Source organism: Prinia subflava, chromosome 2 (genome assembly GCF_021018805.1).
Source record: "Prinia subflava isolate CZ2003 ecotype Zambia chromosome 2, Cam_Psub_1.2, whole genome shotgun sequence".
NCBI lineage: Eukaryota > Metazoa > Chordata > Aves > Passeriformes > Cisticolidae > Prinia > Prinia subflava.
The window spans coordinates 91,485,936-91,513,796 of NC_086248.1; the positions used below are offsets into that span (position 1 = coordinate 91,485,936).

General features: G+C 39.2%; 1 protein-coding gene across 3 annotated transcripts in view; it reads left to right on the forward strand.

Moving 5' to 3' along the window:
• The window catches only part of CRIM1 (cysteine rich transmembrane BMP regulator 1), a 177,236-nt gene that overhangs the window by 12,031 nt on the left and 137,344 nt on the right, over positions 1 to 27,861 (forward strand). For all 3 annotated transcript variants that reach the window (XM_063391002.1, XM_063391003.1, XM_063391004.1), the window contains exon 2: positions 2,833 to 3,006. In XM_063391002.1, the coding sequence (XP_063247072.1) occupies positions 2,833 to 3,006 (174 nt within the window). The remainder of the gene's footprint in view (positions 1 to 2,832; positions 3,007 to 27,861) is intronic.

Here is a 27,861-nt window from a genome sequence, read left to right on the forward strand (position 1 = left end):
CACTGTAACCGGTGTGTGTAGTGGCACACTGTAACCGGTGTGTGTAGTGGCACACTGTAACCGGTGTGTGTAGTGGCACACTGTAACCGGTGTGTGTAGTGGCACACTGTAACCAGTGTGTGTAGTGCCACGCTGTGCAGTGCAGCTGCGTGGACGTGTTCTGCCATGGGTAAGGGTCGACTCTGCTCTCCGTGCTGGCTGGGGCCCACCTTACGTGGGGTGGGCAGCGCTCGTGTGACAAGATCCTGCTGATCTGTCTTCCTTGAGAAGATCCAGTGCTGAAAAACCACACGGCAAAGCAGCAGAAATGCTCTAAAATAGTTTGCTAGAAAAGCAGCAGCATTGCCATCTGTGTGTCCATCCAGCCTGCTCTGGCCTGGCAGGAGCAGGGCTGAGAGTGCAGGTGCTGCCTCTGGGTGCCTGTCCTGCACCCAGGGGTGCAGGAGGAGTGCTGGTGTCAGAAACAGGGAGCAGCACAAACACTTGAAGGCTGTTAGGCTGGTCTGGATGAAGCTCTGGTCCTTGCCTTGCAGAGTTTCAAACAGCGAGTCTTGGACCATAGGTGTAGCTTTTGTTCTTGTCCTTACATGCGTTACTGCTGTGACTTCTAAAATACAAATTGTCCAGGCTGTATTCCGGCTTCTCAAAAACAGGATGTATTATTGTTCTCCAAATTCTCAGGATTTTTTGTGGTTTATTTTTTTCCCTTCTGTATGCATGGCCTTATCACAATGAGAGTGTCCCAAGCATTGCTGGAGAGGCATCTTGCTTTGAAAGAATTTTAATAGTTTCTCTTCAGGAACTTCTGCACTTCCTTTGACTTTCATTGATACAGTTGCTGTTTTGGATGATAGGTTAAGCTAAGGAAAAAAATTACTTCCTGAGGTTAGTGACTACTCTTCCTTTGTTATTTTTATGGAGAAGAGCCATGAGGTTCCCATGGAGGTTCCCAACTTCACAACTCAAATGGACTTTGTTGTTTATCAGTGCTTTTTTTTGTCAGCAGAATAGTTTGCCAGCTCATAATAGAAAGCAAGGAGTTTGTTCTACAGGGAGAAATATACCTTTGAGAATCTGCTGTGACACTTCCTGTAGATCATATACAGTACTGAATTGGTAAACAGCTCTTTCTGGATATTTTTTTTCTCCAAAAAACAGGAAAAACTTTAGATTAGCAGATACTCTGCATATTTCTATGAGTGGAAAGAATTTACTTGCCAACCTCAGCATATGTGTGTATATGCTGTTATTTGCTATTAGTTTTTAGGCTCGTGTTGAGCATCAGGCTACTGAATGACAGTTTTGTATTTGCTGTGACCTCTCATACTGGAGGACAGCCTCTGATAACACCAACAAGAAGAAACCCACCCTTCATAACTGGAAGATATTTTAAGTGTTTCTTGGCAGGATCTATAGTGGAAACTTGCTTGTTGCTGATAAATAAAATTGGAGTGAACTACTTAGACTGCACAATGTGAGTGCTGCTGTTGAATGTAAGGATATAAAGATTAAAAATTCCCAGTTTTTCTTTTTGTCATTAGTAGAAGTTAGTGGACTCAAAAAATAGTGCAACTATTTTGTAGGACTTAATTTTCCAAGCTTGTCTGTCTATAAAACATCTGGCATTCTGTAGCGAAGAATACCTGATGCTTAGTTTGGTTCCTTCAATCTTGCTTAAAAAAGCATGTGATAGGACAAGGAGGAATGGTTTAAAACTGAAAGAGAATAGGCTTAGATTCAATTTTGGGAAGAAATTCTTTACTGTTAGGGTGGTGAGGCACTGGAACAGATTGCCCAGAGAAATTGTGGATGCCCTGGAAGTGTTCAGTGCTGGGCTGGATGCAGCTTTGAGCAACCTGGTCTAGTGGAAGGTGTCCCTGTCCATGGCAGGAGGTTGGAACTGGATGGTCTTTGAAGGTCTCTTCAAATCCAGGCTCTTCTATTTTTCCACCTTGATCAGTCTTCTGAATTGGTGGGACGTTGCTGTATGTGCACCTGATCTAAGGAAACTGAGATATTGTAGGACTGGTAATAAATCCAATTCTGGGTTGACTGGATTTGTGTTTCTTTCTGGAGGAAAAAAAAAAAAAAAAAGGTAAATTGTATTGCCTGTGGGCTCCTAAAAGGAAGATGGGCAGTTGTAGAGCGGGAGCACCAGTTACACACATTTGACAGGACTCATTCAAAAGGAACAGTTATTTAAGCAGAAAGACTCATTCTGGCCCCACTATCCCTAGATCCTTGACAGCAAGGAGTGCAATGTGTCTGATCAATTCTCCAAGAATATGTACGATAATTCAGGGCTGCTGGAAAATTCATGTTTGGTCATATAACGGAATCAGAGGTGTGGCATTTTTTCTGTAATAAAAAGTTATCTCCGTGGAGTGAATTTCACATGAAGCATTTTTTAATCATCTCTTAAAATGCTCTCTTTCTGACTCAGTTTTGACTTCTGTAACAGCTGCAGATTCTGTACAATGTTCTCACTTCCATTACAAACATAACTTCAGCTATCTGCAGAAGTTATTTCTGTTAGAATAGCACTCATTTGTACTACAGCTGTGCGCTTTCTTGAGATGATACAGTTTTTCATACAGATGGAAGGAAGTAAACAATGCCAGTCGCTTTAGCAAAATGGGCAGTAGAATAGCTGAAAGATCTGGTATATGGCAAATCCCACTGTTTAGATTGATTGGTTGTTTTTTTTAATCTGTTGTCTTCTGTTTAGCACTGTGTTGAACTTGAAGTGAATCACACCCAACTCCAAAGCAGCTGAAATTTACATACTGCAGCTGAAATCCAATAGTGAGCGAGTTTGTTTGTCTGTTTTAGATGAAAACTGGGATGATGATCAGCTTCTTGGATTTGAACCGTGCAACGAAAACCTTATAACAGGCTGTAACATAATCAATGGGAAGTGCGACTGTGACACCATTCGGACCTGTAACAACCCGTTTGAGTTTCCAAGCCGGGATACTTGTCTGTCAGCCTTAAAAAGGATTGAAGGTAAGCACTTGTCTTCAGTAATTCAGAGTTCGTAATCTTGTCTGTGCAGTTGATGAAAAACTAGAGTACAGTGTGTATATTTAAGGATGACTTGTGTAGTTTCAGATACCTCTGGTCTTCTATGTGTCAGAAAACAGGTGGATGTTTTAGCAGAGGATAGTACCTTGCAAGCTTGGAATTCCAAACGCTTAAGTTTGAGATGGCAAAAAACATGGTTTATGTACTATGGTGTTGGCAGATTTTAAGACTAAATGGTTCTGTTTGTAGTTCGTGGTAGCTACCTTTGCTTATCTTCATGTGGAGAGCAGTGTGGAATACTCTGTAGATGTGTTAATGTGACTGAATCACAGTGGATTTCAAGAATAAAGGCATAGAAAAAAGAGTAGTTACTGATTATACTTACATCTTTTATTATATGAATGCATGAATTGCTATTTTCTTTAAGTTTACGTGACCTTACCTTACTGCTCATATTTTACAGTTCCTGTGTTCCTTTGATTAGATTTGTATTAGGCCCCATATGTTTATGCTTATGCATACATCCATATTTGTTTTTTTGGGTTTTTTTGGTGGTTTGTTTGTTTGTTTGTTTGTTGTTGGTTTTTGTTGTTTTTGTTGCTTATGGCTAAACTGGAAATGAGTTGGCTGAAATATATTCAGCTTGAATTAAATTTGCATGGTGTATTTCTGGATTGTTCTGAACAACAATTAAAGGAGTGATCTTGGACCATTTCTATGATGCTGTAATTACTGTTTATTCTCCAAAGTGTTCAGGAACACGCAGAAGTTGTTTAGTGGTATGGACCTGCTTAATTAGACTACTTTAAACCAATGTTTAAAGTCACCTTGAAAAAGTTAATGTATTTATCTGGCTACTGACCATAAGTTAGGAGAATCTGACTTAAGCAAGTGTGATATGTTGTACTTCTTTTGTGTTACAAAAATTGATTCTGTGCTACAGACTTTAATGAAGGAGATGTTGTGAGAAACTGAAGAAACATACTCATACTCATGATCGTTGTTCATGATGTGCTTACTAAAGGCATACAAGTGCTTGGTCTGGGATTTTTGTGGTTTTTTTCCTTTTGTAACTCTAATAAGAGCAGAGGCAGAACCTTTGGTCTTTGTTGATGTGGTAGTGAGCCAATAGCATGTATGGGTTCTTCAGTCTTACCACTTCTCTTTTGACTTGTGAATATGTGACTAAGTCTGTGGTATTTCAGCAGGACTCCACTGGCATGGCAGTTCATTGTGTGTTTAACTCACTATGAAAATCTGCTGTGGGTTGTCTTTTTGTACTTTGCAGCCTTGGAAGAAATGGACTTAGCGTGTGGAACGGCATAGCTGAGGCAGGTTGATTCTGAGTCACTTGCTTTCAGCGATCTAGTTTTTTCAGCTAAATTTTCATTTTAAAGCACCAGCATTTTATAATTAGCCATGAGGTAACAATATTGTACATGTAAACTGTCTGGTATAAGAGCTGTGGTGCAGTCATTTTTCCAGAGGTGTAATTTTCTTTCTTTTTTCCCCTCGGTTTTATTTCTTTGTGGAGTGAGGGGAGTATTCGTCCAAAGCCTCAGACTGTGGGGCACCAGTAGAAGTGTTTAGGGCCTGTTGACTTTTAATTTTTCACAGTTGGAAAGGATGGCTGATGCAAGTGTTGAAGCAACAACGGTACCTTTAAATAACAGAAGTCTGGCAGTTACAACTTGAGTGTTATAACAGTCCAACTTTTACTCATAAGAATGTGAATTTGCATTTCCATCCTCAGACAATCAAACTGTACCACTGAGGGATGTTGGAAGGTAAATCCCTTTGTATTTCCTAACAGACAGGCAGAAGTCATAATGTAATTTTGGTTTCTGCATTTTACAGATTTAGTCTGTTAAATTTGCCTAGCGAGTTTTGCACTGTAGATGCTCACTCCTTCTTTCTCTGACTAGGATTGGTAATTGAATGCTAACTGCTAATGGAGCTTGTTTCTTTAAATGTGTTAGTTCTTGTTTTGGTAATTAAAACCAAAGTAATGCTTCATGCTGTACCTAAGCTAACGGAAAAGAAGAATAACTTTTTTCCACTGGTGCTTGCCACGTCCCTGTTTGCTAAGCAAGCCAAGTCTCTTAGGTAAAATGGAATAGACACTTTGGTGTGTTCGAGCCAGTATTTGCTGCTTGAATATTTCAGGTTTTCAGATTTTAATAGTCTGAAAATGGAATTCAACCACTTGGAAAGTCCACCTGAAACATGGCTTAGGTAGTACACAAACCAGAGGGCTCTATGAGCTTGTTAAAACAGAGAAATCTTTCAGCTTATTTAAGGCAAGCTAAATCTTAAAGTGTAGTGTCATGTAAAAAGGGATGATTCATAAGATCTGTTAAATATGTCAAATTAAGATTTTCCTGAAATCCGAGGTACTGATGTATACTTCATTCTTCTGGCTTGTCTGTTAAAGATAATAGCAGGAAGATTTAAAACTAGTAATTTAAACCTTTAAATACTCTATTAGGATCTGTTGCCATGGAAAGTGGGACCAAGGGAGGGTAGTCTAACTTCTCTCTCTTCACCACACTTTACATGGATAATTAAATACACAGTGTGATTAAAAAGGCATAAGTTGAATACCTGAATGATGGATACACCATAATCAGAGTTTCTGAAGAAAGCTGCACAGCTTGCTGAAAGCCTGCAGATAAGGAATCTGTTGCATAGATACAACCTGACAAGTAACAGTGAGCTGAAATCTGGAATCCCCTTTTCCATATAGGAATGTGCTAAGGGGTTGAGGCTTTTGCTTGTACTTCATTTTCTTGTGCCTTTTTCTGTTAGCACCTTCCCTTTCAAGAGCCTTTCCAGTCATCTTCCTTCTTTATCTAGTTTGTCTTATACTTGAGTTTTTCAGCTTGTGTGTGGTCTTCCCTTGATGTCAATTCTAGCTTTCTTACTCTGCTAACCCAAAGTTTTCTCTAGTGAGCGTAATGTAGGATCTTTCTTTTCTTGTTGGCTTGGATTCTGTCTGCCTTCCTGGGCTCCTTGTGTTTCATTCCAACTTTACCTCTCTCTCTGTCCCTTTCTTTGCCTACCTATTTACTTCTGTTTGTATCCCACTTCACTTAAAACAACTTCCTCTATTCCTCCTTCCCAAAATCAGGTTACCTTAGCTCTAATGTCGTGTTGTTCAGATGTCGTTGTCAGGCTCTGAATGTTCTTTATTTTATTTCCCTGAGACTTGCTCTACCCTGTACTGGGAAAGCTTGTAATGAGAAGAAATTAATCCCTACTCAACTGTGTGTAACCTCTTTAGGGGCACTGATGTCTGTTGGGAAGAAAGTGTGGTGAGGCTAAAGTGCAATCTCAGTAATGCTCAAGGCAGTCTACATCCCTTGCCATTGTTTTCCTGGAAAACTGTAGGATTAGATACATTTTAAAGGATTGTTTTGGTCATAGAACTTGGTAGCCAAAATCTGTCTAATTTTCATGTAGACATGAAAATGTTTGAAGAGTTGTTACTTCAATAGAGTACATAGCATAAAGCACATTTATGCTTAGAGGCCTCCCAACTCCATCACCAGGCTTGAAGTGCCCATTTCTCTACGTGGACCATCAGTGACCTTTCATAGAGAAGGTTTGTATGGAGGTCATGAACCATCCTACGATGAGGAAATGCACATATTTGGGCCCAAAAAGAAACTGTCTGGAAAAGCTATTGCATACCTAGTGATAATAATACTAACAATAATAGATTCCTGTGTTGGGGTGTTTGAGTTTGGTTTCATTTTTGTTATTGTTGTTTCAAATGCTTTTGGTTATTGTCTTGATGAGTGCCTGTTCTGATATGGTTCAGGAAATCCTGTGTTCTTGAGCTTGGAAAGCTTTTTTCTTTTCAGGAGCCTGATAATGATGACAGCTTGGTTGAGCTGGAGTGGACTGTGAAAAATATGGCTGGGGGTGGAAAGGGACTGTCTGCTGTCCTTCTGTCCTTCTGTCTGCTGAGCCACAGTTAACAGACAGGAGTCTCAATAAACTGCATCTATGCATTCTTGCAGTCAAAATTTGCAGAGAAGTAGCTGCAGCCAGCACAAAAGAGTAAGTTCTTCAGACTTGGTGTGAGATGTTGAGGATTGGGGATGAGGAACTGAGAGGAAGTAATTTGTTTTCATCAAGATAAATTTGTAGGACATTGACAGGAAGTAGCATGGAAAACTTGTAATGTAGTGCCTGTTCAGTTAGCTGAAAATCTAATTTCAATTACTCCGGTTCTGGAGTAATTGCTTTTCTCTGTCTGCTTTTTCTCTCTCTCTGCCTGACTGGGAGAAGTTCAGATAGCCCTACAGAGCTTTAAAGAACAGGAACCTAAGGCTTAAGCCTGCTGTTCCTCCTCTAGTAGAGCAGGCCTGGAGCTGTGCTCTTATGAGCTGCTGCCTCAGAGGCATCATCAGGTCTTCAAGTGATAGCTCATTTCTTACTACAAGTTCCCTGCTGGAATAGCTATCTCCTCTTCCCTCTGGGAAGTGAAGGGAAAGTTGGGGGGCAGTGTATCCAGTCTTTCACTGAGTGGGCTGGGTTCTCTTAAACTGATTTAATAAAAACTTTGGTCTGCAGATTCTTTCCGAGAGTCTGCTTTGATAATACCCAGTTGTGATATGACACAGACAAACACGTTTTCCAGAGAGAGAATAAGTGCCGTCAGTCATAGCAGTGATGGTGGGTTTGCCTCACAGCTTCAGTGTACACTTGAGCTCCGAGAGGAGAAACCAGTCAACTTCATCAGTTCTACTCTATCCAAACCATAAGCATTTTCCATATCAAACTTAAACTCAGTCTTTATTCAGAACAAACGTGAAGGATAAAGTTTGTGCCTTTTTTGATGAAAGATGTGGTTAATCCTTTAGGTAAAAGAACTTCTTTCACTTGTATCTCTGTCCACATGTAAAACATGCTGATGATACTAAATCATTGAAACTGTTCTTTTAAGAATTGCTTCTTGGTTACCTGGCTTGCACCTTTCCAAGGTATTCACTGCTGTCCTTCATAGGTGAAAGGAAAAGGCCTTTTAAGTTGCTGGTATCTATTAAGCTGGCTTATTGCAACACACTCCTTGCATTCCATTATTTTTTACATGTAACTGAATAACTTTATGCTGACAAATGTTGAAATACCTGTTAGACCAGTCCTGGAATAACAAATATGAGAAGGTAATTTTATTCTGAATGCTTGTTGGGTTGTTGTTAAGGTGTATTTTGTGTACAACTTCACTTGTGTGGTCTTAATGGCTGTATTGAAAAACTAGAATGGAATAGATCCAGCTTTATGCTGATTTATCAAGCAAAGAGTGAAATACTTTCAGATGTGTTTAATCTGATATACTTTCCACTCCCCTTGCACAACAATTAATGTATGTTTTTGCTCAAATAACTGAACTTTGAAGGTTGGCATGTATTTGCAATGAGGAATGCAGTTGTGGCAAAGATCCAGATTTTACCCTTAAACATGCTTGTGAGAGCCAAGTAAGTGCCTTTGAAGGCAAAATTTCACATCAACACAGAGAAAACCAGAAGTGTAGCTTTTGGGCTTTTTTTCTGAATGCATAGAGGCAGAAGGGAAAAAACCCCACATTTGATATGGAAATAATACAGATTACTAATGGTTTTTAGTACTGATTACTTCAATATACAAAGCAATATTCCAAAACAAAAAAAGAAAGAGAACTCGATCATTAACTCAATGAGAGGGTTCTGTGACAGTGGCACATCTGGCAGTGCAGTTGCTTTCACAGCTTGACAGTGCAGTGTTACACTTGCAGGACTTATCCCTTTTTCCTGAGTCTAGTTGCTCAGAGAACAATTCCCTGATCAAGGAGGTGTGATCTTTTTAGCCAGTATATTGGTTATTTTAGCATGTCCTGTTTTCAAGGCAAGATATCACACAGACAAAATCTATGTTATGAGATTTCAAGCTAATCAGAGGAAAACTGTATAGAAGTTTCAGAAAGATATCAAAAGGGAAAACAGACTTTCATATTTCTGTATTGATGTGGCCGGATACCTAATTTTAGGCTTAATTAGATTATGAATAATGCAGTTTGTATTAACAGGGGAAAAGCTGCATTGCAGGAACTAGTTTGGAGGAAAGATTGAATATAGAAGACAAAACTGAGCAGCTGGTTAAAAAACCCTAAAGTGTTACCATCACAAAAATTGTTTACAATTTGAAGTAGTGCAGTGTCTTTTCCCTTTTTCCTTGCCATTTTATGTAAATGTGTGGTGTTTTGGCAGTGTAGTAACTGAGCTTATTGCCTTGCTGTGCTGCACTTGCTCATGTGAACACCTGCACAGATGCCATGCCTGCTTTCCTATGTCCTTGGGTGTGTAGTGCATATGGAGAGCATACTGGATCTTCAATTTGTGACACTTCAGTTTCCTTCAAACTTGGCAGTTTTTGAGACTGCTGTGGACAGAAGTGTAACCTTTACTGGAGGCTCTGGGATAGGACTGCAGGGAAAATGCTTCCTACAAAGCCAGCAGTCAGATGTGATGGTCAAAGCAGGGTTGTTCCTAGAGACAAAGGAGCATTATTCTTGCCTTTTTCTATTTCAAATGCTTACCTGCATTCACCTGAAACTGAATACAAGATAACTGATTGTACCTGGAGCTTCTATGAGGCTAGGAAAAAACAGGGCAGGTATCTTAGAGCTGGTCAGCTCTTGCACTTGGTAAATTCTGTGCCTCCCAAAAGCTCTTCTCCATGTTGGCAAGAAGGCTTGAAGTATGTCCACTTCAACTGTAGTGGCAAGCTACAGGTGTAAATGAATGCTTGACCTTACTTCTGTTCAAGTTGAGGAAGAGAGTGAAAATGGAGCAGGTGACTTTCAGCAGAATGTTTCCAGATGCAGTGTTGATTTTAGGGATCAAAAGTTAGCTACATGTGACAGAAGAGACCTGAGCAAAGATCTCAAGTTGAATGGTGTGTAAACATCACGTTAACGTTGTATAGTAGCAGGAAGCTATATTCCTGTGGCTGGGTCACAGGTCTTGTTTTGACAGGGCAAGTCTTGTTTGGATATATGTGGCATTGATGCTGACAGAGATAACTGAGTGTTGAATGAATGTGTGCAGTGATACTGACATACTGGTCAACATGAAAATTTTAGTACAGTGGCTATGTGTCTATAAATAATAGGAAACAGTTTATTGTAAAAGCAACCTTTTGTTGTTGTTGGATCACCTCCAGTAACTTCATAATTGTCTCTTTAAAGGGATGATATACCAATATTTTGTGATTCTGAACAGTTCTATAGCACAGGACAAACTATTTTAGCACTTTTTCGCCAAATTTTGGCCTTGAAGTTGTTGTGGTGTTGTTTTCTAAATAAAACAAACACTATATGTCTTCCACATCATCAGACTAATTTTTCTTTCTAATAAAATGAAGCATTACTAGCAAAGTGTCTAAGATGTATGTATGTATGGAGACTTGAATCAAAGCAAGATCATTTGAACCAGTTGGCTTTTGGAGAAACTTTGGTTTTAAATATGAAGCCTGACCTTGAGATTGGTTGGGTTTTCTTTTGAGAAAGCCATTCAAAGACTTTCTTAGCCTTAATGGTGATAAGAAAGAGCTCTACCTATTCCAGAATTCCTGCATATGTTCTCTTCCCTGTTGTTCTAGATTCCTTCAAGTGTTTTGTGTTCAAAGTATTTTTTAAATTAGAGTTGTTCATGTTCATGAAACTTAAAACTTCCTTCTTCATTCAACGTGGTTTGTCTAGAATCAGGTGTTATGTAAGTTCTGCCTTTCTGTCCAGAAGCGGTAAAGCTTTCAATAAATCTTGGCTTCTGTAAGGAACAGAAAAAAAATCATACTTTTGTATGTTTTAGACATGTAAAAATTGTTGTCATAGTGACAAACCAATCTACATAATTTAGGGTGCTAGAATTTAAACGATTTGTCGGATATGTATGTCAAAATTGCAGCTTCTAGAAATGACTGCACTAATAATGTTAAATGTTGAACATTTTTGGCACTAGCATATAACTTTAGAAGGACAAAGAAAACACTCTTTTGATTTAAAACAAGTATAAAAAAGACTCCCAAGCCCCAGACTGGAAACTCAAATGTGCTTTTGACCCCTGGTTAGGAGGTGCAGTCACACACAGCAGCAGAGGAAATGCTTGACATTCTCATCATGTGAGCTGGGGCTTCCAGCCCTTTTGGCACACTTATATGGGTACGTCTGAGGTCTTTCTTTGCAGTTGTCACGTCAGGCTGCTTGTAGACGTAAATATGGAACAGAGTAATGCCAAAAGCAACATGTTTCATCTTTCTGCTTTGGGTCTTTCTGTAATTTGTGTCTATTGCTTTATGGGAGTTTTGAACACAAGTTCCTAAACTGTTGTTCATGTTTAGAAGTCAGGATAGAATACTGGTATCAAGGTTTTACCGCTTGAGTAAAAATAATATATTTTTAAAAAGCTAATCTGGATGCTTCTGAAGAAAACCACTTCAAACATCCAAAATGGTTTAATAAATTTATGACTGATACACCATACTACAATGATGGATAGAAAACAAGATGTAACGTGTGTTAAACAAAATTTGTTAATTAATATGTTGCTATAGTTTGTGGGCAGTGTGGGTATTCTTCACCTGGATAGATCACTTGTGACAGAAAACTACAATAGCACCATTGATGCTGCTGCTTTTCAGAAGTCTTGAACTTCATACTGCCATATCAGTTGAAGAGTTAAGGGGTGTACTTCAGTCTGTGACATCACTCTGAGCATCTAGTCCTTGCCATGGTGCATGCCCCTGCTCTTGGCTTCCAGCTTGCAATAACTGGATACCTTCTGCTATGGTTTGAATATCCTGTAACTTAGGCATACTGGGTAGAAGGACAAACACCTTGAGCCTGGAACTCATCTGCTAGGCCTGAAGAGCTATTGGGAGTTAAATGCTGTCAGTCTCCTTGAGCTGGGTCTGTCCTTGACCGAGATGCTGGCAGCTGCCAAGTCATGAGTAAGCAGGGCAGAGAAAGGTAGGAGTCCTCATCCCAGCTTTACTAGAACCTGGAAACTCTAAGGGAGCCAAGCAAGATCAAAGTGCAGAGTGTATCTGTGTGTGGAGGAGGGGAGAAGGGAAAGAGAAAGAAATACCTATCTTTTTTTCCCTGACATCTGCTCCTAGTGTTGGAGAGTTAAAATGCTTAATGAGTTGGCATGCTAATGCTGTTTGTTGTGTGACCTTAGATATGTTGAGCAAGAAAGTGAGTATTCCAGGACAGTGGATATTTGGGAGAGCATACAGGTAACAGAGGGTGGATGGGATTCACATCCTGGCTCGAGGGCTATACCCGGGTAGCAGAGCCCTTGCAAAGAAACTTGTGATCTGAGTGGTTCACTGATAGGTGTGAATCTCCTACAAAACATGTGTACCTAACACCTAAGGAATGAGTCTGAGGCATGGTAGAAAATGAGGAGGACAGGAAAATGTTGCCATTTCAACAAGTGTGCTGTTTCAGAAGTTTTCATTACTGCATAAAGTTATTCTTGTTTTAGCAAGATTTTTATTTTCTGGGTGTGTACTTGCTTAGTCTTTTTCAAAACTCTGTGGAGTGTTACTGAGATTCCTAAACCAGGTCTGTAGGAGCTGTCATCATATAAAGGGATGGTACACATTGGTACTGCCTAAAAATGGTTTACCCTCTCCTTTGCCATTGTCTGAGCAAGCTATCTATTGAAGTGAGATTAAATAAGGGCTCTGGCTAACCTGGTTAACAACCCCTTATGTGGATTGTCCTGTTTAGGGAACTGTACTTTACTGCTGTGTTCTGCAGGTTCCCTACACTGCAGAAGAGTTTCAACAGATCTGTTCAGTACTAATGTGAAGTGAGATTAAGTGAAACCTGAAAACTGAGATAAAGGTGAAACTTCACAATAGCACATCCTTAACTTCTTTTGAGTGACACTCTAACATTCCAATAATGTGAGTAGCTGTCCTACATGCAGACCAGAACATGAGTGCTCATTGTAAGAAAGCCCCACACTTTCTGTAAGCCACCATTGGTTTGGTTCAGAAGGCTGCAGACAGAAGTGTCCGTCTGACATTGAGTCTTACTCAGAGTCCTGCATTTGTCAAGCATTGATTTGCCAGTGCACTTATTCTGATAATATGTGTTTCTCAATCCTAGGGACCATTGCTGTAAAAACTACTAGCTCATTGACAAGAGAAAGAGTGCTTTGCTTTCTAGCAGAAATCTAGTCTGTCTTTACAGCTGCAGTCCATGAAACTCATCACTGTGAGATCAAACATGGTTTCACATCAAGTCACTTGTGCACCTCTTTCCATTGCTATGGTAGTTCTTGCTTGATACTCCACATAACTGAAATTCAAATCTGTGGAATATGGAGCAAGAAATAAAACTTACTGGAATCTTATTTTCTCATAAAAGCCCAGAGGTAATCTGTGAATCGTTGCTAGGTCTTCAGGGTTGGCTCACCTGGGAATCCCTTGTGGCAGATCTTCCCTTTTTTTGTTGTTTTTCTCCTCCCTCTTCTTCTTCCCCACCTCTTAAGGGCAAAATTGTCATAGGCTACCTACAGTTAAGGAACTTTCTGGGGAGTGTAAGGATTGCTGTGGAGTTGGAGGAAAAACTTGAGAAGGCAAGGGAAAATTGTCAGAAAGATAAGACAACTGTATTATGTTTGTGATTTTGCTTATATTTTGGGGTTAGGGATTTTTATCCTTGTTGTTTGTAGCATGTGGCTTGTTTTCTTTTGCTTAGTGAGGATTTTTGTTATTCTTTGGGGTTAGTTAGCTTGTTTTTTCTGGACTGAAGTTAAAATACCTCAACCTATGTGTTATTTACTAAGGTATGTGTGGTAGATACAGACCAGAAGTCCTCATGGTGTTCCAGGGTTACAAAAGTTGGCAAATGGGAGCTTAAACCTAAGTAACTGTGATGTATAGCCTAACAAGAATATGACATCACTTTAAATTTCTTTGTCAGTTTTCCCACAGAAGAAGCATATCTGTCTTAATTGTTTGTTACCTGGCTACATTTGTGTGAGGTGTGTTCTCTGAATGTGCCTTTGAAAAGATTTCTTTTATTAAGAATAAATAAAAAAACCAGCAAGCTGCTCTGTGCCATGTAGTCGGGTGGTTTGGACCCATCCTGACTAAGTCAAATGAATTGATACTTCCTTTCTCATCTGTGTTTTGTGTAAATAGAGACTGACCTAGTTTAGGCATTAAAATGCTTCTGGTTTTGAATCCCAAGTGGAAAAGGGGGCTTTTGAGTTTATGGCCTGGTGAAAAGGGCCTTCTGCTGCCTCTGCCTTAAGGAGTTCATGTCTCAGTGCTCCTCTGTGTCCCTTCTCCCCTTGCCTTGACGTGACATGCTGTGTGTCCATGCTGTGACCTGGGGAGGGGAATCCCTTCAGCTATTGGGGCCAACAAAGATTCTTTATTGACAAATTGTGATTCAGACAGTGTTGTGAAGAAATGAGGCTTTTATCATTCTTCTGCTTTTGCCTCTCAGCCTCTGCTTTTCCCTGTTTCCTGCTCATGATTACTTTTGAGATTTATTAGATTTGAACAATGTCAACAAATATTCAAAGATATTACCATTCTGCAAGTACTGAACATGAGCAGGTGACTGAGACCATACAACAGGAAATCCACTTCAGTCTGAGGCAGCAGAGAATCTGTGGGAGCTGGAGGACCGATGAAGAGAAGTATACTATTACTATTTGAACTAGAAAAGCTTCAATTGAAACTCTCATCATCTTGAGTGCTACAGAATGCACTTCTGAAACGAAGCCACAGGCAACCAGGCTTAGTAATTTCAGTGCTAGTGAAACTGTGTGTTCTCTATTCTGTTCTCTGCTGTCAAGTGCTTACCATAATAAAAAAAAAAGTAATAATAATGTGGTAGATACAGTGATTTGAGGCTCTAGATGCCACTAGGTGGCAGAACCCCTGCATCTATTTTATGGATTACTTTCTGTGCCTTGGTTCTTCATCTGAGTATGAAATTTCTGAGTGAAAATACTTTTCAGCTGTCATATAATGAGAACAGACATCAGTAGGGATGTTTACATGCTATCCTATTTGGGCTCATGTTGGCTGCTGTTGTGGGAAACATGGGGGGCTTGCAACACACTCTCATCCTTACCTGTTCAGACTGCTACCCCTTCTGAAAAGCCTGCTATTCAAAGCAGTTGCTTGCGTTTAGTTGCACTGAGATGCCAACACAACTCTTTTTCTTGATCCTGTTGTTAAACGATGAGAAATTAGGAGATGACAGTGACATTTAAGAGGAATGCTTTGTAAAGAATCCAGTGGCAGGAAGATGGAGATGGTGAATGGTTTAACCTGTGGTAGAAGGTGTGATTTTTTGAGTGTTGGAACCTCAGTGTTCTGGAGTGACTCATTTTTGTTGGTGAGACCCTTTTAGCCAAGTAGTTACCAGTTGGGAAACAAATGTGTCTTGAAGAATACCTGTTAATAATTCTTTTCAATAAGGTTCCTCTTCTCTTGATGCTAGCCTTTGATTGCAATGTGCTTGTCATCCATTCATTGAGGGAGATCATTTTAGCTTTATTTTATTGCTGTTTTGACTTATAGGGCAGCTGGGATGGTGGCTGAAAACAGTCCAAGAATAGGACTGCCTGCCTCTATTTACTCGTAGAGGGCTATGTAGTTGTGGGTGTTGGGGGCAGGATGAATTCTGCAATTATGTGTGTTTACATGTTGTATTAACTGGGATGCAGCCCTCATCTTGCTTTAGGGGATACAGTGCTGCTAAGGTAGGAGACATCCCTATCCTCGTGATCTACTCATAAATGTGCCATCTCTTGTAATGAAGACATCTATGAGTGCATGCTTAGTAGTGAATCTGGTAAATACTGATTGACGAAACTAGAAGCAATATGGGTCTGTTTCTTTTGGTGCTGGATTTGAGGAACATCATGTAAATATTTCAATTTGGAGTATTAGACTGAAGTGTCAGATTTCAAAGCAACACGATTAGGGTTTTCAAAAGGTATTAGAATCAACTTTTAAATTCTAAATAATCTTTTAATTAGAATTAACACATTGTGATACCTACTTGTATTTTGCATACAGTTGATGCTGTGTTGCATGAGGACAGTTTTATTCAGATGTTTCTGACCACCCATAAAGACATATGAAGGGATAACAGCTTACTTCATTTGTTGGGTAAATATTGGCTGATTTATGACTTTATTTTGGTCTTCTGGAATAATCATATGTATGAGAATCACCTTTTAAGTGTAGTATCTTGGAGGAATTGTACAAGTCTCTTATTTCTCAGTACGTTCAAATAGAAGCTTGCATGCAAATGGCTTTTTCTCACCTCAGTTTTCTTTCAGTGCTCCAGTCAGCTGTGCACAGTCATCTTTACCATTTTAGTACATCTACTGTGCCTACTTCTCTTCTCCAGCTACCCTGCATGAAATCATTCCTTGCTCCTGATGATCTTTCTGGGCTTGCCCACACCTCATGAATCCCTGATTCCTTCCTTCATCCTCTGTGGATCTGCTCTGAGCAGCTGGCTAAGAAATGCAAGTGCTGGTGCAGCTCTGCAGTACCACACTGGGGATGTGACTGGGATGTTTGTGAACTTGTGCTCTTGGTGGTGCTTGATGTAACTCTCGTTCTAGTCTGGACAGGGTGGGTTTGGGTGGGATTATTTTGCTTTTTTTAAGGAGGAGATTTGGGGCAGTCAGATTCAGGCAGCATGGCCTTTTTGGAAAAGCTCTTTATTGGCAAATATGTCTGAAGCTAGTTTGTTTTTACTGTTCATTTTTAAGCTACTAATGTTTTTTTGAAGCATCTTTGTGGAACATGTATGGAAATGTTCAAAGAAGTGCTGTGAAGGAAAGACATTCAGGCAAAAGTAGAGTAGTTTTCAGGAAGGTGCTACTTTGACTCTCAGTCTCTTTATCATAGGGAGGTAAATTGAAATAACAACTCCAAATACCAAAAAGTCATCTGTTTTTAATTTAACTATATTTTTTAAAATGCACTATGCTGACAGAAATGCCTGAAGCATCTTGGTGTTCAGAATTAGGTGTATAGTTTCTCTCTTGTATCCTGTTCATGTCATCAGCTCTGTATAATTTCTACCTATAAACCAATAGCATGGAGATCATTCAGCAGGCTTCATTTGTGGTGTAACAGCCAGCAGTATTTATGCATAATATGCCTTCAGTTCCAAGTTATGCTCAAGTTATTGTTTCCCTACATCATACAGTAGTAAAGATGGTATTTCTTCAAAGTTTGAGGTTGATTGTAATAAATTACATTATGAGGGGTTTTTCCTACTTTTAAGTAGAACTTTAAAAATTGTGCAGAGGAAGCAATCTTCCTTTCAAGAAAGGAAATTTGTTAACTCTGTATTTTCCTGTGACATGTTCAAAATAGTAGACTGTTGGAAAGTTGCAACTTGAGAGCTCCAACACACAAGATCTGTGTAATGCCTGGTGAATCTTGCTACTGCACCTTGAGATGTAAACCTAGGATACTGAAAGCAAGTTTGTTCTGAGCAGATGAGCAGTGATATCCAGATGTAACATCCTGATTTTGTTGACTGTTTGGAAGTGGTGGTGATTCCTGGTGAAGCTATTGCAATGAGGTAGAGAGAAAATAAACTCCTTAAGCAGTTTTGGCAGACCTGAGATGCTGAAGATTTCAGTGTTGGTGAGGGGGATTACTGAAAGGAAATGTGGTGGGCATGTGGAGACACTGGATATACTATTGCAAAGGTAGCTGTGGAGTATGCATTAGGAACAGAGCTGTTTGAGATAATGCTGTATTTCTGTCCTGTTGATGAGACAATGACTAGTACTGAAGAGATGCTCTCCTTTGTAGTAGAAGTCTTGCATGGGATCTTGTGGGTTTTTGTTTAGAGAGAACTGGAAATCCACCATGAGGGAAATATCTTTTGTGACCCATCAGCCTTGGGTTATGTTAGACCTTGTTTTGAAATATGCGAAACACTGTGTGATATCTGCCCATGAGATTGGGTGACACTCTTGGAAAGAGGCTTTACTTTTAAATACTCTTTTGTCCTGATGTATAGGGTCATACTGAGGCTGTATGAGTGCAGTGAGCTTTATTTAGAAATTCCTGAAATGATAATGATGATCCTTTTAGTCTTCCTGAAACAATATGCAGAGAAGACTGACAATGCTTGTTTGAATGTCCAGATTGTGGATGTGGTTTGAATGAATTTTCTGCTGACTTCTGCGTGAAGAAATTTAATTTTATCCTTGCAAATCTTTTTTCATTTCACAGTAGATGTAACTGCTAACTGGGATGCAAATGTTTTAATTCTCCAGTGTAGCTTGAAGTGGGATATTATTTTTCTGCTTATTTACAAGAGTGTGTCGGGGAGTGATGCATTGGTCTGGTGTATCTTGTTCCCCTTAGGGACCTCACTGACCTCGGGCTATTGGTTTCAGAGGGCTTCTGTGGCTCTGCCTGGCCAAGAAGCTAGGCAGTAAGGTTCTCTAGAGATGTCACACTGCATTAAGTGAATTAGATTTGGACTGTGCAGCCAGTGGTTCTTACCAGCTCCAGCATGATCCTTTTTAGCAGGTGGATTAAGTCTATCAGCTCTGCAGTCCCTGGCTTCCATCAGTCTTGAACTTATGGATTCGTTGGCACTGGAAAAGGTAAGTCCCTTAAAAGGGAATTTTCTTTGGAATAAAACCACCCCATCAAACCCAGCATCACTTTCAGTTAGTTTTGAAGAGGCAATTGTAAAGAGTCAGTGCTGTGTATTTAGCCCTTTATTACTAAAACTGCACATGCCAAATTACCATCACTTGGAGCATAGCTCTTGTGTTTCTCAGCGTGACTTTTTGAGTCTGACAAAGTTCTGCTGGATCCAAGGGGATCACAGAGTGCTCAGGAGCAGTTCTGTGGCTCTTCCTTGTGTGGTCCTGTTTGGACAGGGTGGGAGACAAATTACAGACTGCAGTTGCTGGCTCGTTCTGCAGTAGTGGGGCTGCAGCTGATCCACAGAACTCCAAGAGCAAATGAGCTGAGCAGGAGCTTCCATGTCTTGCAAATGTTTTGAGGCACTCTTCTTGTGTGTGTGAAGGTGCTGACCTTCTTTCCAGAAGACTGTGGTAGAATTACCTTCTTTCAAGTGCAGTAAGTGGTTATTGCCTTCACTTTCTCATTCAGACTCAGCAAAAGGAATGTTAAACAAACAGATGTTTGATCTGTGGAAAACATTTAATATCTCTCAGGTAGAGTCAGGTCATACAGCTTTCTCTCTCTTGTTTAGAAGTTCATCAATGGATTGTGGTTTTTTATGTCCAAAAATAATGACGTGATTGAGACTTCCCCTGTGTGTGATGTAAGAAGAGATCTGGATATTTACAATTCTTACTGTTCCACAGTGAACACTGTGCAGCAGTGGGAAGGAATGATGACCATTGTCTGAGTCAACTCACCTGCCCCACCACAGGTCTTGACCACATAGGAATTCAAATGCAATTCAGTTTTTGATTCTTAATCTATAGAACTTAAAAAAGCAGTTAAATAAAGGGTAGAGCCTTAAGAAAATACTAATGGAAGAAGAATTTAAAAACTGGGGAAGAGGGATAAATGTTAAAAACTGTTCCTGACTCGCTTTCTAGACAATGAGAGATTTTTGGTTTCTGATCCATTAGAAGCATTTCTGCAAAGGATACAGAATTTGTCTTGCCATATTTCCATCCTTTTTGCTTGGAAAACAGGTGCTGAATCATGAGTGAGTGTTCACTGAAATTATAGTACTGGTGCACTGTAGTTTTCACTACTGAAGCTTCTGGTGTAGCAAACATGAGTTGTAATCCATGTTACATTGTAGGTAGTTTGACATGGAAACTTCCTCTTGTTCAGTCAACAAACACGATGGTAACTGCCTCTCCTATTTCTGTCACTAATTTTGCTCTTATAGTTTTCTAACTATAGTAATTTTCCTTTTTACATGCTAACATTTGTGTTGACTTTTTCTCAGCTAGTTGAGGGAGCTTTATATTCTTACATTTCACTTAATTTACTTCTAGGGTTAACATTTTAGAGAGAAGTTCATTGTTCCTGATAATAAAATCCTCTCTTCTGATCAAGACGTCTGCATTGTTCTGTCCTGTATTCCCCAGAAACTATGAAATGTTCCCACTTCAATATTATGCCAAAATTGATCCTTGCTAATTTCATGTGGAAGTACAGGATAAGTTTTTATCACTGTTTATACTTTCATGGTCAAGGCAAAAAATATAAAGTGTGTTTTTAGATGTTAGTAATAAAAATTTTAAAAATTAGATGTAACTAAAAACACCCCCAAAACAATAAAACAATCCTGAAACATCCCAAAATGAAAAAAAAGCCCAATATTTGGATAAGGTAGGAGAAGTGACAACCATGGTCTTTTCCTCTCAATGGCTTCCCTATGAAGAAGAGATAGAATCTAAACTGCCTTAATTTTCAGCATTTTACTTTTGCATAGTCATGTTTAGATTCTCTAGTACTAGGCACCTTGCCTGTGTTCCAGTTAGATTTGAAGAATTTTAATTTTAAGAAGTCAGCTTCTTTATTTTCTTAAAGTTCCAGGTTCTATAAGAAGCAGGTTACTTTTCCTAGGTCAGCAGACATATAAAAATACAATGAAAGCATTAGTGCTTGGAGAGCTTCCTAACACTTAAGTGTGGTGGAAATTCCTTACTTGCAGTCTTCAGCTCAGACACAACCTCATTTTCATGCTTTCACAGCACACTTGTCCTTTTAACAAGAAGAGGAGTAACGTAAATGGGAGTCCTCAATATTGACTCCTTGCTAGTTCTTTTTAATTCTTGTGAAGCATTTCTTCCTTAAGATTTATTTATTTTTGGATTTTGGAAATAACTTTATTAATGATTGTGACAGACTGTGGAGTCCTTTAGCTTTTCTAATTCCTTTTGGAATATAAAATATTTAATGTGAATATTAAATAAATCTCAATTTTTCTCTCTTTGGTAGTTCCCCTTCCCCCTTCCTCCCCACTTTGTGGATAAACCTTTGCCAGTTGTAGTCTTCACCTGTAGTATTTCCACCACTGTTGGAATTCTTTTTACTCTGACATGTTTATACAGATGTAATTACTTCTTGTAATTCCACATTCATAACATTCCTATTACAATGTGCTCCCATTAGTTCTTAGTTCCCACTATTGATGCTGTTTTATTTAATATTGGGAGTTTTCTAAATGTTTTCTGTTATAACACAGCTATGATTTTGTTCACTGAAAAGAATCCTGTTTGCTTTATGTATTTGTGTATATAATGTATATGATTTCAGATTATCTGTTCTTATATTCTTGTCAACTGATATATTGCTGACTGAATTCTAAAATGTTAATTTTTAAAAGTATCTTTTAAATAGTATCTAAAATCTCAGTTAAAAAATAAAAGGACTGTCTGTCCCTGTAAGATTTGAAGAGCAACACCAAAATATTTTTGGAGTAACATACTATTGTACTCAGCCTCATTCCTGTCTCTGTATTGCCTGCCTGTTGCCTTTTACTTTCAAAGCTGGTGGAACAGGTAAACACTTCAAAGACTGAGGAAGAGGATGCACTTGAGCTCCCCTCAAAGCACTTTAGAGAGGAAGTACAACTGACTCATCAATGAAATTGTCTATACAGGAAATGCTGGTAAGTGGACGAAATGAACTGGAAAAACATTGTCTGTGGTCTTTTAATTTTAGCAGCCCTGAAATAGGACTACTGTTTAGATGAAAATGTATGTTTGCTTTTCAAGTTGAATGATGCTAAGTTAATCATTCTGGCTTTACACTTCTCTTCTCTTCTCTTGGATTTAGAGTTGTCCATTTCTTTCAGACAATACAAGAAGTTACTTTTCCTAGCCTGCTACCTGTCCTGACTGGCTTTCTTCCTTACAGTATATTCTCCTGTTCATTTCACAGGAAGAATATTTCTCAGCAGCAGGTCTACTTATCCACATAATTAAAACACTGCTTTTTCTGGTGGAGGGGGGAATTGCGTCCTGCAGTATCCATGGAAACATGTCTGAAAGTGTCTTGGATCTGCATTTAAGTCTTGCTGCTCATTTGCTAACTATGTTGTGTGTTAGTTACGCTCAAACCAGTTTGAATCCTTCTGTAATCAGATTTACTTTGTCTCTCTGAGATGTGGGGGATACATGATCTGATAATAGCTAGGTGAATGTCAGCTCATTAAATTGTAACTGCTCCTGTCCACATGCTTAGCTTACTGCAAATGCAAACTCAAATGTCTAGATTTAGCTGCAATTTGCAGCTGGGACAGAGTGAGCACCCTGTCATTTCTTGTCACCAATTAGCAGATAAGTGCTATCATTTTAAGACAAGGTAATATTAACATGGTTTATATGGCATAATTTGTGTCCTTGCTATCACTGGAAGTGGAAATTTAAAATTTGACCATTATTATCCATGCTTAATTTCTGTTCTGTTTGTGTTTCCTTTATACATTACTGCTACTCTACATTAAACTTTTGTGTTGTTTTGTTTTTTTGTTTTGTAAGCCCAAGAGAGCCCTTCAGTAATAAAATAGATTTTTGTGACTTCTTTTAGAGAAACTTTCACTGTCATAATTTCCTGGAAAAATTTACATAGGCATTTTCAGGTGCTTTGGATTTTCTTTGCTCTGAATTGATCATCCCTACCCTCCTTACCCCCCTACCCCCTTCAAGTTCCAAACACAGTTTTTCATTAGTTAATTCTGCCAACTCCAGACACCTTTAGGTGCATAGTTCTGAGTAGCCTCAGGTGTTAGATGTGTATGTCATTGACTGAAAAATTTTATGCTCGGACCACTAATGATTTTATCCCAGTGAGACCTAGAAATTTTGTGCACTTTTATTTTTTTCTTTCCTTCTTTGGAGGGAGCAGCATGTAGCAGGCTTTCCATCAGTATAGGCTGGAATCTTTGTTTCCCTTCATTATTTTCAAACACCGTTTTTAATGGCTTGAGAGACTGTATTTTAAGCAAAGCTCTGCTTGCTTATCTTACAAACTTTGCTTGCGTTAACAAAAGCAAAAATACTTTCAGAAATACTAGTTGTCCGCTCTGCTGCACAGCTGTTGAAAACTCTCAATAGCATTTTGCTTTTCTGGTGCTGTCATTCCTGCTAATGCTTTTCCATACTATAATTACTGATGTAGTTAATAGTGAACTTTGAGAAGCAAACAGATTTTCTGTGACAATTTTTTTATTAAACTTTCATACAAACATCTGTTAACACCAGAAAGGACTGAAGTAAATGCCATTATGTCTCCAGGTAGTATTTTGGAGCTTAAGGCTCTAAGGAGCTTCCATCACTCCAAGTTAATTTTAGCGATGAGACAGAAAAGTTCAAGGAACAGAAAACTTAAAGTCATCTATTTGATTATTGAGAGACAAATGCTGCTTCACAAAAGTTCTCTTATGAACTGCTTTTGTCCTGAAATGCCTGTCTTCAAGATGTGAAGTGATACCAGACAAGGCAGTGTGTGTGTATGTGGGTTTTGTTAACCTGCAAAGGAACTGAAAACTGAAATGGGATAGAGTAAGAAATGCAGTGATGCCTATTGATGGCAACTTTGACTAAAGAAAAACAGGCAGTGGTGTGATGAAGAACTGGGTGATTTAGATATAAAAACAGAAGAGGAACCAAATAGATAATAAAGTTGACAGCTTAAGGTCTGTGTGAGTATCAAAGAAGAAAGTCTGAGGTGTGATGGTAGCTGGAGTGGTGCACAGGAAGGTCTAGGAATGGAAGTAACAAAAGAGGTGTTAATAACATAACTGAAGAAAACAACTGAGTGTGTTTGAGTTATGAGAAGAGGAAAAGGGAGAAGGTGAAGGCAGCAGTAGCTAAATAAAAGCCCAGCTCTGTAGCTAGGTGAGGATAAGACAGTCTTGAGAAGGCTGCAAGATGCTTGAGCTGCTTGAGAGTGGTTGAGAAGAACGCCTGTCACTGCGGGTGGAAGAGTGTCACTCTTAAGCAAAATTGTCTCACTGGATGATGAATCACTGACAAGGAAAAGCACAGAAGATACAGCTGAGGAAAGTGAAGAGTATTCATTCTCTGGGGCAGAAAGGTCAGCTGTGGATTTGGAATTTAAGGGCTCTCTTTGCTTTTGATTTTGACAGAAACATGACATCTAACAGAAGTGATACTGCAGTCCTGAAAAGTCATTGTAGTGTTAAATACCTGTTGAAGGGCTTTTGGCAGCCTGGTGGTTTACAAATATGTTCAGAGAGCATTTGATAAGATAGATACTGAGTAGTGACAAGGTACAGTCTGTCAGGGTGAAGAACTGCAGTATTGCCCACTTATAAGCTTGTTTTTCTAGGTCAGTGGATCTGTTTGAAGGAATGTTCCTTCTGTTATTGTAATTAATTTTATATTCATGGGCAGTGAGTGAGTGGGAGTAGCACTTAAAGCAATGTTAGAAGCATTGGTTAGGTGTTTGAAGGTGTTTTGAGCACTTCTTTGTAGAGTACCTCCTGGGTCAAGATTTTTGATTGCATAGTGTGGGTTAAATCTTCAGTGCCCTGGGGTATGGATTGTTTTTTTTTTTTTCAACCTGCTGGTCTTCATGCTTAAAGAGAAATGTTTTATTAAGCTTTAAAGTTTTGGAGCTATTCAGCTTCTGACTTCAAACTGGGAATCTTCTCTTCAGTTATCTTGGCTAATTCCATATGCAAACGTTATTCATTTTCATAAGGGTGTTGTATTTGTTTGAATGGCAGGAAGATTTGGTATACTTCTATTTTTCCTTCTATTCTTAGACAAGCTTAATGCTTGTTTTATTCCCCATTTATTATAGCTCCTAATATTCCTTTGCCATAGTTTTTCTGCTTGTGTTTTGCAGGTAAATGTTTTACCATAATTTTGATTGAGTGGTTTTTAAGCACTGTTTGAAAAATACAGTGGTCTAAATGTAAACATCCATCTCTGTTCTTCTGGAGAAATGAAACTATGACCTTTTCATAGAATCAGAGATTCACCAAATGTTTTGGGTTGGAAAGGATCTTTAAGATCATCTAGTTCCAACCCCCTGCTCTAAGCAGGAACACCTTCCATCATCCAACCTGGCACTGAACACTTCCAGGGATGGTACAACCACAACTTTCCTGGGCAACCTGTTCAAATGCCTCACCACTCTCATTGTAAAGAGTTTCTTTCAAATATCTAATCTAAACCTACTCTCAATTTAAAGCCATTCCCCGTTGTCGGGTCACTACATTAATTTCTAATTTGTCCCTCGCTACGTTTCTTGTAGGTACTCTTCAGGTGGGCTGCACTTACATCACCCAAAGCCTTCCCTTTTCCAGACTGAACAAACCAAATTCTCACAGCCTTTCCTTATAGTAGAGGTGTCATCCCTCTAATCATCTTTGTGTCCCTCCTCTGGACTCAGGCCAACAGCTCCATGTCCTTCCTGTGCTGGGACCCCAGAACTCAATGAAGTGTTCCAGGGGGCAGAATCCCCTCCCTGCCCTGCTGCCCGCGCTGCTTTGGATGCAGCCAGGACATATTTGGCTCTCTGGGCTGTGAGTGCCCGTGGCTGGGTCATGCCCAGCCTCATCCACCAGCACCCCCTGGTCCTTCTCCCCAGGGCTGCTCTCAATCTGTTCATCCCAGCCTGTGCTGATACCAGGGGTGCCCCAACCCGGGTGCAGCACCTTGCACTTGCTCCTATTAAACCACATGAAATTCCCATGGGCCTGCTTCTCCAGCTGACATTTTGAGCTATCCCTGTGAGTGTCCCTCCAGGAATACACCTTGGCAGTCTGTAAAGAGAAGACTCCATTCCCTCAACTTTTTCACCTTGGTGTTGGGGTATTGTTTGAACTATGCTTACCTTAAAAGAAGGGAGCTTGACAAGTATCTCAAGTCATTAATTCTAACAGATGTAACTTCATTGATGTGTTGTCTTTATTTGACACGGGATGTTTTCTGTGGTTTTAATCTATTTTATCAAATAATGACAATTTTTCTTATTTACTGTTGTTGCTCATTTTACCCCTCTTTCCTGGGTAGCTGTAGTTCCTGGATGCTTACAACTACATGTAATATGATGGACAGAGCTAAAATAGAAAACCTATTTTTTGAGAGTTTTGAGTTAGAGTGTTTTCTGTAAGTGATAGTAAAATGTGACTGTCCTTGAAAACTTTATATCATTTGTGGAATCAGTGGGTTATTTTTGATTCTTAGCTCCTAAATGATGGAATTTCAACAACTTTATTCACAGAAACTTTCTTGTAAAGAAAGTTAACATCAAGGGAAGGTGAACCTCAAATAGAAAGATTATCTCATTCTTGTTTTCTCTCATCATTTTATGTGTCATCACATCAAACTCTTGAATGTAGCTAAGATTTTATACCTCTAAGTTCCACAAAGATTGAGTTTCAAATGTGATAATGCCAATAACTTTGGCAGCTGAGATGCCTGTCATTTTTACTTTAAAATAAAAGCCACCTTTTTTGATAAAGCAGTTGTAAAAAGCATGTTAGAAGCATGAAGTCTTATGACACTTTGTCATGTGTCCTCATTTTAGACAAGTAAATTATCTCAAATTAGCTCACACAGTTCCTAAAAACAGTGTTTTGCACTAGTCAATACATTTTATATTCCTCCTCTTCAAAGACTTCTGAGAATTGATAGTTTTTCCCCCTCTGTAAAGATTAGATTAATTTTGCAGATACTTCCCTAAATTCCAACAAAAGGAATAGGTAAGTATAACATGCTTGTCCAAGCCCTTTTTAAGAAGCTGTATGTATACAATGCAATCAAAGAATTTGCTGATACACATGTACAGACAGAATATTTTAATATAGGAATGATGCATATAATCTTTGTGTGATCATGCTCTGGAGGTTAGAGAAGATTACATTTGTAGAGAAGCACAAATATCCTTTCGTATCCTTTGTCTTCAAAGGGCAGTAGCCAGTGCAGCTAAATACTGCAGACAGTTAAGTTTTGTTGCCTAAGAGCACATGGTCTTGCCATAGCAAAACCAGAAATTGCCTGTAATAGCAATAAGTTCTATTCCTGTGTAACTTGCTACACCCCATTAAGCTTCAACAGTTCCCCCAGTGTTTAGATTGCACAGGTTTGGATGCCTCGAGTGTGCATTTGGCCTTTGGCAACTGTTTATAGCAATCTTTCTTTTCTCTCTGATTCCTTAAGCAGAGATTCCTATGTAAGAAATATGTGGCGGGGAGAAAGAGATGTCAGCAAGTCAATGCTTCTCTCTAGCCTCCTGCTGCAACAAGCAATTACTTTCCTTTGTTCTTCTTCATGATGGGTTGGTGATGAGGTTTTTCTGGATTTTCACATGCAGCATAGGTCTCCATGACATGGAGATGTGGCTGAGATAGAAGTGCACGTCTGGTACTTCCCATGATTGACGATTCTTTTGCTTCCTGGTAGGTGGGAGCCGTAACTCTTAGTATAAGGACTCTGTTGTAGGCTGGAGGAAGAGGAAGACTGCAATAAAGAGGATAACTGGTAAGTAACACTTATGCCCCTCCCATAAAAGTGCTCCCAATTTATGGCAATTGTTCTGGAAAATAATGTTTGATTCTGGATGAAAAAAGCCCATTCCTGAGACTTCCCAGAAAATGTTCTATATTACCTAGTGACATATCTTAAACTCCCAGAACATCAGAGTAGCTAAGAATAGTTGTTTCAAGTTTTGAGGGTGCCAAGGGCAGTTTCAATATGAAAGGCTTCAAAGTAGCAGGTATTTCCACTATATTTCTAGATTTAAAGTGCTCAAATACTATGTTAGGTAGTGTATTCATTTTTGCTG